This window comes from Stegostoma tigrinum, chromosome 17 (genome assembly GCF_030684315.1).
Source record: "Stegostoma tigrinum isolate sSteTig4 chromosome 17, sSteTig4.hap1, whole genome shotgun sequence".
Classification (NCBI taxonomy): Eukaryota; Metazoa; Chordata; class Chondrichthyes; order Orectolobiformes; family Stegostomatidae; genus Stegostoma; species Stegostoma tigrinum.
Genome location: NC_081370.1, coordinates 28,609,527 through 28,623,439, shown reverse-complemented (window position 1 = coordinate 28,623,439; position 13,913 = coordinate 28,609,527). Strand labels below are relative to the sequence as shown.

Sequence of the window (13,913 nt, the reverse complement as noted above, 5' to 3'; positions counted from 1 at the left end):
ACTGCTAATGAACATTGGTCGTGGAGGGAGTGAATGCTTGTGGATGCAGTGCCAATCGAGTGGGCTGCTTTGTCCTGGATGGTGTCAAGCTTCTTGATTGTTGTTGGGGCTGCACTCATCCAGGCAAGTGGGGAGTATTCCATCACACTCCTGACTTGTGCCTTGTAGATGGTGGACTGGCTTTGAGGAGTCAGGAGGTGAGTTACTTGCCACAGTGTTCTTAGCTTCTGACCTGCTCTTGTAGCCACTGAGTTTATGTGGTGAGTCCAGTTGAGTTTCTGGTCAATGATAACCCCCAGGATGTTGATAGTGGGGGATTCAGTGATGGCAACACTGTTGAAAGCCAAGGGACGGTGATTAGATTGTCTCTTATTGATGACGGTCATAGCCTGGCATTTGTGTGATACAAATTTTACTTGCTACATGTCAGCCTATGCCTGAATACTGTACAGATCTTGTTGCATTTGAACACGGACTGCTTCAGTATCTGAGAAGTCATGAATTGTACTGAACGTCATGCAATCATGAGGAAGGGTCACCAGACCTGAAACATTAACTCTGTTTTTTCCTTCACAGGTGCTGCCCGACTAGATTAGGTTAGATTCCCTATTGTGTGGAAAGAGGATCTTTGGCCCAACAAGTCCACACTGCCCCTTGAAACATCCCACCCAGACCCATTCCCCTATAACCCACACACCCCTGAACACTATGGGCAATTTAGACCTGCTAAGCTTTTCCAGCAACTTTATTTTTGTTCCCAATTTACAGTTCTTTCGGCTTTTATTACGCAATCATCGGCGAACGTCCCCACTTCTGACCTTTTGATGGAGGGAAGGTCATTGATGAAGCAGCTGAAGATGATTGAGCCTAGAGAACTACTGTGGGGAACTCCTGGAAAGATGTCCAGGACCTCCAACAACCACGATCATCTTCCTATGTGTCGGGTATGCCTCCAACCACCGGAGCATTTGCCAGGTTTTCTAAGACTCTTTGATGCCAAATTCGGTTGAATGTAGCCTTGATGTCAAAGGCTGTCACTCTCACCGCACCTCTAGAATTCAGCTCTTTTGTCCATGTTTGATCCAAGGCTGTGATGAGATCAGGAGCTGAGTGGCCCTGGCCAAACCCAAACTGGGCAACACTGAGCAGATTATTGCTGAGCAGGTGCTGCTTGATAGCACTGTTGATGACACCTTTACATGTCTGTCTTCCTATCTTTAATAGTGTGCAAGTTCTGTACAAATGAACCTCTGTGGAACTGGATGGGCAGAATCTTACAGAATCTTAAGCCTCTGGAGGAACAGTGGGACCATTTTCGAGCTGAAAATCTCAACTCTCAAAAAGCAGGCCTTCCAATTGTACATTACTGGAGCAAATCAAATCAGAGCACTCTGCCCATTAAAATCATTTAAGTTACCACAGCTACTCACTGTTTCCAGTTACAAAGCATTTCTAAACCGAATACATTCTCTAAAAGAGCTAAAACACTTTTGACTTAGAGACTGAAATGTTACAATAATTCCTGGCAAGTTAGTGAAAAACCTTTACAGAGAATTTGTTATCAGAAACCACAGTAATTAACCTTTGTAATCCCATTAGTTAACCACACTGAAGTACAGGGTGAGAGAGAGATTGGAGTAGTCAATCATTTTGAACAAACTGTTACATTTCAGTTCTAATGTGAAATATTTCTGTGATGAGTTCCAGATGTTGCTTTCCATACAAAAACTTAGGGACAAATTAATAATAAGGGCAAATTCTAAATGTTTGACAGAACAAATGAGGCCTCAACAAAAAATGGGGAGCAAAGAAAACTTTAAGGGGAAGTACATTCCTTCCGAATGCCGTCATTGGCTGTCAAAAGGACCTTGTGCCTATGTTTGTTTAGACTATGTTCCAAACAATATAGAGATGATATCAACTTTAAAAATGAACCTTTTACTGACCAACCTAAATCTCTAATTTAGCCCAGCAAATTCCACTGAGAGAACATCTGTGAGGTTTCTAATGGCACAGGACAGGTTTTAATGTTGCACTATTTCCGCTTTTCCTGTTCAATTTACGTGGTTTAAAATTGTTTAAGTTATATATATATTCAAATCATACCGTGACAATTTGAGAGCTTGACTTTTTTTAAGATCCGGAATAAAAATAACCATGAAGATTGTTGCAAAATCCCAAATGGTTGGCTGATGAAGGGTCCCAACCCGATACATCGACTTTCCTGCTCCTCTGAAGCTGCTTGGCCTGCTGCGTTCCTCCAGCTCCACACTGCGCTGACTGACTCCAGCACCTCTTGCTATCTCTGAGTGAGTAAAACCTTACTGCAAAGCCTCGTCCAAGGATATCCATCTTGAAGAAGTTGTCCTCCTCCCTCCAGGAAGACCTCAGTGGGTCTCTCTCCCACTGTAGTCCACTGGTGATCTCCTCTGCCCGGTTCTAATGAAGGGTCCCGAACTGAAAAGTCGACTTTCCTGCTCCCCTGATGCTGCCTGGCCTGCTGTATTCCTTCAGCTCCAAACTGTGTTGACATGGTTCACTACTGTTCTTTCAAGGACAGAAATCTGCCATCCTTACCCAGTCTTGCCTAAATATGGCCCCACAGCAACAACAATATGGTCAGACTTCCTTGGAAATGTTCAGAGGCGTTGAGGCACTGGAGAGAGCAAGCAACTTGCAAACAACACATCTACTCAATTCTTCAAGCACCCTATACCCCACAGGTGGCAGAGTTCACAGATTGGTGCAGTGGACATTTTACCCATCTGAGACCCATCAAACCAGAGGGGAAGTGGGTCATTCTTCACTATTCACAACTCCTCAGATACTGGAACAGTCAATGTTCAAACATAATAAGGTCTAGACAATATCCAAGCTTCGATTGACAAGTGGCAGGTAACATTCATGCCACACAAATGCCAGGTAATGACCATCTTCGATAAGAGACAATCTAACCACTTGTTTGGTAACACATCCACAAGTATCCACTTCTCCCAGTACTGACAGTCAGTAGCAGCAGTCCATACTATCAACAACATGCACTGCAGAAATTTTCCAAAAAACCTCAGACAGCATCTTCCAAACCGATATCTCCTTCCATCTAGGAGGACAAAGGCAGTAGATACATGGCAATGCCACCACCTGCAAATATATTGCCATTCCTTCACTGTCACTGGGTCCAAATTGTGCAATTCCCTCCCTAATGGCATGTGATTCTACCTACATTACAGGAACTACAGCAGTTCAAGAAGGTACCTGACCTCCACCACTTCAAAGACAACAGAGCAATAAGTGATGGACAGCCAGCGACACACATGTCCCACAACGAAAAAGATCATCTCAGGCCATCCCTTGGGATTTAAGGAGGTATTGCAGGCAGCAATGAAGCCTGGGTCATTGAATATATTCAAGACTCAGTTTTTTTGATCTGCAAGTGAGTCAACTGTTATGTGGGGAAAGCAGCAGTGTTAAAACCACAATCAGAGCTGCAAGTATCTCAATTCATGGTGGAACAGGCTTCAGGAGCTGAATGATTACATTTGTGTTTATGTTTCGTTAACAGGAACAATGACAATGTCAAAATCTTTTGTACTTTCCATCACTCAACAGTTCACTTCTTGACATCTCTTTCCCTCCTAAGCCAATACTTTAGTCACATTCCGTCTGTTCATTCACTTGCCTCAGCTGGGCTCATCAGATGCACATGACTGGTTCCCAGTAGAGTTCCCTCTGCCATGCCTGGTCAAAAAATCTGAAGCATGATGCAGCGAGAATGCCTCTTGCCAGACAAAACAATTAGGCAATTATAGAGGCAGAAGCACTGTGCCTATTGTGAATAATATCCCAAATTGGTTATCACCAAGACCACAAAGAATTCATCAGGTTCTGCTGGAAGGGGGAAGGATGAAGAAGACCTTATGTTGGCCTCTCTCCACTGTAAGGCCTTCTCCTTCAACAATAACTGCCCCCAATCATCACTGTCCCCATTCAATCCTAGGATGTGGTGCTGGCTCAGATAAACAAGAGCAACATCCAAATGACCCAAGTGCTAACCAATTTACATACAATGCAAACAGGGAAAAGACAGCAAACAGTGGTCCCAACAAGATGCAGAGTGTGTAATACAAGTTCGCGAGTCAGATACTGGCCTCACCACCGAAGCTTACCAAATATTTTTACCCAACTCACCTAATTTTATAAAGGCAAAGTACTGTAGATGCTGGAAAGCTGACAAAAATACAGGAAATGCTACAGAAACTCAGCAGGTCAGGCAGGATCTGCTGAGACAGACCATCTATAAAGAGAAACAGAGTTAACTTTTCCCAATCCAGTATAGCTTTTCTTTAGAACTGTTTCTCTGGCATTGTCTGGTTTACTTCAGCCTTATTTTTGTTGTGTATTTCACAGTGTGAAACTGATGCAAGCTCGGCTATAGACAACCATTATTAAACCAATTTTATGTACCCTCCTCAACAGGTCTGGCATAATGAAACTTATAGTGGCTTTTACATTCTGTTTTTATGTACCTTGCTAGTCTCCATCCATGTTCTAATCACTTTTTTCTTAATAAGTTGCCTGGTACCATTTTATTTCTGCCTGTCTCCTCCGGATTCCACATTGTAACCAAAGCTTGGGTGTAAAAGGCAGATTCCATTGAAACACACATGATTCAATGCTGCCAGGAGACTTTAGCAAGGTCAGTAACATATATGCTGAATAACGTCTCATTATCTCTGTGCATTACCACTACCCTCATAGAATTTTAATTTCCTGTTTGGGACAACACTAGTAGTAGCATCTGAGAAACAACTCACATTTCTTTCCTACCACTTTTAAACTGTCTGTCTCCTTCTATTGATATAGTGAGTAAACAAGAGTACAAAACATAATGCTGAGTTTACCGATATAGAAAATCTGAGCAAGACTGGCCATTCAGCTCTTCAAGCCTTCTGTGCAATTCAATGTGATCACGGCTGATCCTTCAACTCAATAACCTGTTCCTGCTTTCTCCCCATTCCCTTTGATCCCTTTACCTCTGAGAAGTATATTTAATTCCTTCTTGAAAACATTTAAAGTTTTGCCTTCATCCACTTTCTGTGGCAGAGAATTCCACAGGCTCACAACGCCTTCCTCCAATTTAGAACCTTAACTTTTAGATCCGTTCTATCATTTTCCATCATTATTTTAAAGCTAAAAGAAATATGGTCACTGACCAAAACGTACTCCTCCACTGACACCTCAATCACCTGCCCTGCCTTATTTCCCCAGAGTAAGTCAAGTTTTGCACCTACTCTAGTAAGTACATCCATTTACTGAATCAGAAAATTTTCTTGTGCACACGTAAATTCTTCTCCATCCAAGCCCTTAACACCGTGGCAGTCCCAGTGTATGTTTGGAAGATTAAAATCCCCCACCATAACCACCCTATTATTCTCACAGATAACTGAAATCTCTTTACAAATTTGTTTCTTTGTAGTCCTGTTAGAATTTCCAAGAGGTCCCTTCTTATACTTCTAAACTCCTGTGAAGTTAGTCCCAACAGTGCATCTAAAGCATAAAAACCTATAAGCATTCACAAAGTTTCAAGCACGTAACAGCTATTTTCAGTCGTTAAAACTTTGCAATCTTTTGAAAAATAATTTGATGATGAACAAACTTTGATTAGATGAACAAAAACAAAGTTGCTGGAAAAGCTCAGCAGGTCTGGCAGCACCTGTGAAGGAGAAAACAGAGTTAACGTTTCGGGTCCAGTGACCCTTCGTCAGAACTCAGTTGTACCGAACCCAAAACGTTAACTCCCTTTTCTCCTTCACAGGCGCTGCCAGACCTGCTGAGCTTTTCCAGCAACTTTGTTTTTGTTCTTGATTTACAGCGTCCGCAGTTCTTTTGGTTTTTAAGTTTTGATTAGATGAAGGTCTTGCAGAGAAAATATTGCTTCACAAATCTAGCCTATGAATGAATCATTGATTGGAACTGGTACACGAGACCAGGGTTCTTTGCTCAATTTGTCAAAGACTATCAATCACTGAAAGAGGATTAGAATATCTTGGTCTGAGACACATGGATGAGAGAAAGACGAATGGAAGAAGGGCCCTCAGGAGGAAGTCATACAAGAAGCAATTCTCCTACCTGAACATTAGTGAACAACAATGTTATCTCTGTCCCTCAGTGAGGATGTCCTCCGTGGTGTCAGTCAGCAGCTGCAACATCATAGCAGGACAATTTACAGTATTACCAATCATTGACACAGGGACTACAGCACCAAACGTTTATGTATCTGGCTCCTTCCAGGCTAAAACTGAGATATCTGCAGCGTCTTGCAAGTTGCTATGCATTGTTATGTAAAGAAGAATATTGAATTTCCCTGTCCATTTGAGGAAAATACGTTTCATTCGTTCTCATTAGGGATAAACATGTCGGAGATCAGCTTCCCATATGACCTCCTGGTGAGAGTCTTCTCCACCTCCTCCACCCTTCTTCCAGTAGCCCCTACTCCTTTTCCAAAGTTACTGCCTACTCTACTGTTGCACATGTGTTATAGCCAGTTTGTGAAGAAGCCTTGAAGATAGCAAAAATTCTTTCACCACCCACCAAATCAATCTGTGTAGCACAATATAGACCAATGATAGAAAACACAAGACACTTGTAGAATCACAGCAACAGCAGAAGCAGCAATTAACCAACACAATTATCCTTTTAAATGCTGACTTTGGGATCCTTCCAGCTGTTGTATACATGTTCAACTCTGTGAGCTTAACAGCAGTCATTAACTGCTGCTGTAATCAAATCAGCGTTACATGCAGATTGAAGCCAAGATTTGTCTGTTCTGCACACTTCCAGTGGATCTTCAATGCATAGATGCAAACTTCGACTTCAGTATGGTTACTCAGCACAACTCACACAACTGCATACAGCACAAATTAGAAATGTAAGAGCATTCATAGGACACAAAAGACACATTGAAACTCCCTTCCATGTATCTTAAAACTGAGATGAACTGTTCTCCTTTCACTGATTAGCAGCCCCACCTCCCCCACAGTGCACAATGTCACTGAATGTACATAAATTGCATTCGGTGGGGGGCATGCCACCTCTGCCCTATACCAAAAGTGAAAGGAATTCCATGCATTCAACATTGTGATCCATACTGAAAATCATGTAAGTCAATCTTCAATACACTAGCAGCAATCACAATGCCTTCTGTCTGAAGCTAGCCATCAGCCAGCTGCATTTCAACAACCACAGCAATCCAAAGGATGATTGGTGAAAAAAAAAGGAATTGACAACATGGCACATAAACTGCAGTGTGCCAGCGACGTGCACATGTACTCATCCTGCATATGATGAAAACTGTGGTACTACACACAACGTGATACAGCAGACCATTCGTGCAATGAAACAATGGCTACACTGCTTGCACAGCTCTGGAAGAGCCTTGTGGTACTTATTAAAACACGTCAAGATTTGTAGTGATCTGCTGCTCAGAGCACAACTTTGCCATCATAAAGATACAGCTGTACCACTAGCTATATAGAAAGCAACTGAGGACAATAAGTTGGACGAGTAAGAGAGGACAAAGAGGTGCAAGAAAGGAGGAGGTAGACAAGAAAGCCTCTTTCTTGGTACTGTCTGTGAAGGACTCGCTTGAATGCAATTTTTACAAGTGTAACCCCACATCCTCTTACACAAACAGCTTCATATTGTTTGTCTTCTTTCTGGCATGACCATCTGCTGGTTTGGCTACAACGCACGAAAATAAATCACCACAAAATAAACATTCAAAACCAAATTTATCAACTAAATCTTACCATACTGTATACAAACTAATCGCTCCAGTGCATCCTCTCTTGGTGCCTCCATTGTAGTAAGATACAGAACGATATCACATTTTTTTCTCACCACTAATACATCAAAAATAACTGACAGTTTTTACAATTTTGAGAAAAGTTGTTAGAAACCATGTCTGTGGTAACTTCTAGTAACCCATTGTCATGTATTTGAGAATCAAAATATCATTCCAAACCTGCAGAATGTGTCCATTACCTCAGTTTATCTGCGATAAATATCACCCGCCTCTCAAGCAATAGAGATGCAAAGACCCTGATAATTTGTCGTATGCTGAGACAACGAAAGAGACAGTCAAAGTCTACGTGTTCCAATCGTGAGTCCATGGGGCGTCGAAGTTCAATAACCTGAAATGATAAGTTCAGCTGTCAGGCTGCTGTATCAGTCACTAAAGATTTAGGGGAGGTACAAAGGTGAGTTGGTTTAACATGTCTTTGAGTCGGGAAAATGTTATGGTCAGCAAATAGGTTCTCTGGAGTATTCTCTAAATTTAGGCAAAGTTGGTATTAATATTAGTGAATATATACCTAATAAAATTGTATAACATTCCGCAATTCACCATTTAACACAGTCATTAATGTCATGAAGAAAAAGCATTCAAATATTTGCTCACTAATTTGCCTATAATTGCCACTTGGATGTTTAAGATTATTTAGATTATATTTAGAAACAAAATGGAATTTTCAAGGGCTTAGCACTGTATTCTAACAGAAGCAACTGTACAACGATATTCTAATATTTTGTTTCTTTAGAACACACGGTTTCATTTCATAATACCATTAAAACTGGTAGTTGAACCCAAATCGAGTACAATTATAAATAAATTTATGTTAGCTGCCCAATGTGAATATTTTTGATTTTCCCTTGCCATCTTATTTGAAATTCAACTACTAAAACTGTGTTGTACATTTGCTGATAACCCACAGCAGAAACATTTATCAATACCGTGTTGTCATGGAAAAACCGAAGGCATATACTGTGACACTATACTTTCTCAGCTTTAAACTATCAACACAGCATACATAATGCATAATTTATTTTGTGACTTTTAAACATAATGACTAACAGCACAGGAATGGTAATGGGTTTATGGCAGTTAGACTTAATGCCATCAAACTGTTTAAACTTGCTTTAAATAGATTATGACCACTAGACATTTTGATTGAATTACTATCCTGTGAACCACTGTCAGGCCTCAATTTTCTTATTTTACTTCAATATGATATGCATTACTTGTAAACTCTTTATTCAACAAAGGAATCAGGGGACTTCTTTATCTTCACTGAGCACCTTGCACTTTAAGCAGTAATTTAATTTTTTTTGACTCTGAAAGAATCTTTGGATACAATTTAATATATACTTTTAATAAACTTGCTGTCATATACAGGTGTTTGGTCAATTTGTAGTTGGGTTTTGGTTGTTCAAAATTTTAAAAGTTAATTTCTAATCTTCTTAATTACGTTATTTATCAACGGCCTTTTTAACAAGAGAATCATGCACCTCATTCCCAGCCCCTGGTAGAAAGGTCTTGACTCGTATCGTCCTTCCTGGTGCAGGGAAGGGAGACTCCATTAAACTTCTCATGAATGGATAGACCAGGGCAGCAGAAATTCCACGCCTCCTCTCCACTTCATCCAGAATCTGCTCAAGTACAACAATTAAATGTGAATAAAACATCCCCATACATTCTTTTTAACAAACTTGCTTTTGGAATTACCAAACAAATTGAAGTAGTAAGCATTCAAGAAATATTTCGAGAAAGCACTATGCTGATAGGTTGCCGAAGCCACTGATGCTTTTCACATTCAGACCGCAAACAATGGGAAGGGTAAACATGCTGTACATGTAACAAAAAGATAAACGTGAACTGGACTGGCAGATGCATCCAGGTGTTTTTGTGAGAATTACTTTAAATGGTAGATGAAAAGAAAATGGCATAGAATTTTGGCCAAAGATACAGCTGGGAAGTGGGAAGCCTTCAAAAGCTGAGATAGCGCATGGCCAGAGATAATATGTTCCTGTTAGGGTGAAGGGCAAGCCGAGAAGGTGTAGGGAATGCTGGATGACTAGAGATATTAAGGCTCTGGTCAAGAAAAAGAAGGCATATGACAGGGACAGAGAGCTGGAAACGAGTGAATCCCTGGAGGAGTTTAAGGGAAGTAGGAGTAAACTCAAGGGGGCAAAAGGGGGACATGAGCTACCTTTGACAAATGCGGTTAGGGAAAATCCAAAGAGATTCTACAAATATATTAAGGGCAAAAGAGTAACTAGGGAGGGAATAGGGTCCCCTAAAGATCAACAAGGCCATCTACGTGTGAATGTGTGGAACCATAGTTTGAGATAGTGAATGAGTATTACGCGTCAGTATACACTGTAGAGAAGGTAATGGAAGCTAGAGAACTTGGGGAAATAAATAGTGATACCAGAAAAGAATACGTATTACAAAATTGGTTGTACTTGACATCTTAAAATTCATAAAGGCAGGTAAATCCCCGGGACCTGATCAGGTGTTACCTAGATATTTGTGGGAAGCTAGGGAAGCGATTTTTGGGCTCCTTGTGGAGATATTTGTATCATCAATAGCCATGGGTGAGGTGTCAGAAGCCTGGAAACTTGCTAATTTGGCGCCATTATTTAAGAAAGGTAATAAAGAAAAGCCGGGGAACTACAGACTGGTGAGCCTTATGTCAGTGGTGGATGAGATAGATTAGATTAGATTAGATTTCCTACAGTGCGGAAACAGGCCCTTCGGCCCAACAAGTTCACACCGCCCCTTGGAGCATCCCACCCAGACCCATCCCCCCAGAGCCCACACACCCCTGAACACTACAGGCAATTTAGCATGGCCAATCCACCTAACCTGCACATCTTTGGACTGTGGGAGGAAACCGGGGCACCCGGAGGAAACCCACACAGACATGGGGAGAACGTGCAAACTCTGCACAGACAGTTACCCGACGCTGGAATTGAACCTGGATCTCTGGCGCTGTGAGGCTGCAGTACTAACCACTGAGCCACCGTGCCGCCCGTTGTTGTAGGTGATACGGAGGGACAGGATTTACATGCATTTGGAACGGCAACGACTGATTAGGGACAGTCAGCATGGCTTTGTGCTTGGGAAATTGTGTCTCACTAACTTGAGTTTTGTTTGAAGAAGTGACAAAGAAGACTGAAGAAGGCAAAGCAATAGACATTGCCCACATGGAAAACAAAAGGACTGCAGATGCTGTAAATCAGGAACATAAAGAGAAGTTTCTGGAAAAGCTCAGCAGGTCTGGCATCATTTGGCAGCATCAGCTCTGAGGAAGGGTCACCAGACCTGAAACGTTAACTCTGATATTTTTCTTCACAGATGCTGCCAGATGTGCTGAGCTTTTCCAGCAAATTGTTAGTTATTGTCCATGTGGACTTTAGGGAGGCACCAAAGTTCCACACGGTAAACTAGTTAGCAAGGTTTGATCACATAGAATCCAGGAGACTGGATTCAAAATTGGCTTGAAAGGAGGACAGAGGGTAATTGTGGAGGGTTGTTTTTCCAGACTCGAGGCCTGTGACTGGAAGTATGCTGCAAGGATCAATGCCAAGTGAATTGCTTTCGTCATTTCCTTAAATGATTTAGATGTGAACATAGGAGGTATGATTTGTAAGTTTGCAGATAACACCAAAATTGTTGGGTGTAATGGACAGTGAAGAAAATTAGAGATTATCCCCGATTACAATGGGACCTTGATCAGATGGGCCAATGGGGTGAAGAGCGGCAGATGAAGTTTAATTTAGATAAATGTGAGGTGTTGCCTTTGGGTAAGGCAAACCGGGGCAGGATTTATATACTTAAGTGTAGGGCCCTAGGGAGTGTTGTCGAACAGAGACTTAGGGGTGCAGGTGAATAGCTCTTTGAAACTGAAGTCACAGGTAGACAGAGTGGTTAAAGTGGCATTTGCCATGCCTGCTTTCATTGGTCAGTGCACTGAGTACTGATCAGAATATTTTCTAAATGGTGAGAGATTAAGAATTACAGACAGTAATGGAATTTGGGTATCCAGTTAGGTAAATGATTAAAACTTATTGCTAAGGTATGAAGAAAGCGAGATTAACACACGACGCTGGGTATAACACAGGCAATCAAATAGTGAAATGGAGCAAGGGAGCAGATTTGCAGACTAACTTCAGGAAGAAGGACATAAGAATGCAAAACTACATAACAGTAATAAGGAACATCAATTACAATAAAATGAACAGTTAACAGGGAACAGTATAAAGAGAAATGAGTAAAAATTCTGAATGAAATCAGTGTGCTGCAAAAGGATATCTGAAATAAAGACAGTAATTGCTGGAGAAACTCAGCAGGTCTGGACAGAGAAACAAGAGTTAATGTTTAAGTCCAACTCGAGTTCAGAAGAAATCACATTGAATTTGTGCTAATAAATTTTTCTACCTTCATAGATACTGCCACACCCACTGAGCATCTCCAGCACTTTTATATATTTTTTGAGGAATTCCCAAAATATCTATAATAAAGAGCTTTCATGATCAGTGAATTTGCTGCCAATGAGTTAAATTTGATTTGATTCTCGGGAAAACCTTAGGGAAAGTGGAGCTCGTTTCCAGAGAAGGGCATTTGAAAAAGTTTCATCATGTTATCTGGTATGGAATAGCTTTGGAAATAGACAAAGCACATGCATGTGCAAAATATGTCGAAGAAAATGTGGGGTTTATTAGGGACCAAACAAAGAACTTCAGTGGAAGTAGTTAATGTACATAATTAAGGTTCTAAATGAGCACTTTACATCACTCTTCAACAGAGAAGCTGATGCTGCCAATCTGGCAGTAGTTAAGGAAGACAGAAACAAAATACCAAGAGTAGGCTTGGGGACCACTTTGCAGAACACCTACGCTCCGTTCGCACCGGACAACTGCACCTCCCAGTCGCGAACCATTTCAACTCCCCCTCCCATTCCTCAGACGACATATCCATCCTGGACTTCCTGCAGTGCCACAATGATGCTCATATTCCACTTGAGAATCCTGCAGTCCAATGGTATCAATGTGGGCTTCACAAGCTTCAAAATTTCCCCTCCCCTTACCGCATCCCAAAACCAGCCCAGCTCATCCTCGCCTCCCTAACCGATCCTTCCTCCCATCTCAAGGCCCTCCTCCATCTCCCACTTACTAATCTCATCCCGCCCCTGGACCTGTCCCTCCTCTCTGGACTGACCTATCCCCTCCCTACCTCCTCACCTACACTCACCTCTACTGGCTCCATCCCTGCCTCTTTGACCTGTCTGTCTCCTCTCCATCTATCTTCTCCTCTATCCATCTTCTTTCCACCTCCCCCCCCCTCCCTATTTATTTCAGATTCCCCTTCCCCTCCCCCATTCCTGAAGAAGGGTTGAGACCCAAAACATCAGCCTTCCTGCTCCACACCTTGTTATCTCAGATTCTCCAGCATCTGCAGTTCCTACTATCTCTGAGACAAAGATATGTGCCCATTTTCAAAGTAAAAACTCAACAAATCTGGATGGGACGAATCCAATGTAACTGAGGCATTTGATAAAATACTACTTAGTATGCTTGTAAGTTAAACCCATAGGCTTACAGTGACAATGGCAGCATAAAAGGAAAATTGATCCAAGGACAGAAAAGAGAACAGTGGTTTTTCAGATTGGAGTGAAATAAAAGTGGTATTCTTGAAGAGCTGTTATTCAGACAGCTGCTCTTTTTGATGTAAATTAGTTTCTACAGGGAAAGTTTCAAAGTTGGCAAATTGTAGAATAAATGGAAGCAAACTGCCCATTATGTAGATAGGTAGGTGAGCGTTGACATCCTGCTCACCTATTGTAATTGAATAATGCCATCAATTAAGCTATCTCCAAACCAACTGACTGGAATGTTACCTGCCCACACTATAATATATTGATATAGGCAGGGAGTTGGCAGCTAATTTTTCAAAGCAAAGTTGTGAAAGATTAGAAAAGAATTGAGCACATTATTCAGAAGGTGCCTTGTGTGCATGAGTGGCATCCCTCCACGATGGTACCATACCCACACCCAACTTCATTGCTTTCTTC

The 13,913-nt window shown here is 41.6% G+C and overlaps 1 protein-coding gene across 6 annotated transcripts in view; it reads right to left on the bottom strand.

The window, feature by feature from the left end:
• Positions 1-13,913, bottom strand: part of dennd2b (DENN domain containing 2B) — a 403,328-nt gene that overhangs the window by 45,292 nt on the left and 344,123 nt on the right. For all 6 annotated transcript variants that reach the window (XM_048545174.2, XM_048545171.2, XM_048545172.2 and 3 more), the window contains 2 exons: positions 9,346-9,486; positions 8,044-8,192 (listed from right to left, as the gene is read on the bottom strand). In XM_048545174.2, coding sequence (XP_048401131.1) covers positions 8,044-8,192; positions 9,346-9,486 — 290 coding nt within the window. The remainder of the gene's footprint in view (positions 1-8,043; positions 8,193-9,345; positions 9,487-13,913) is intronic.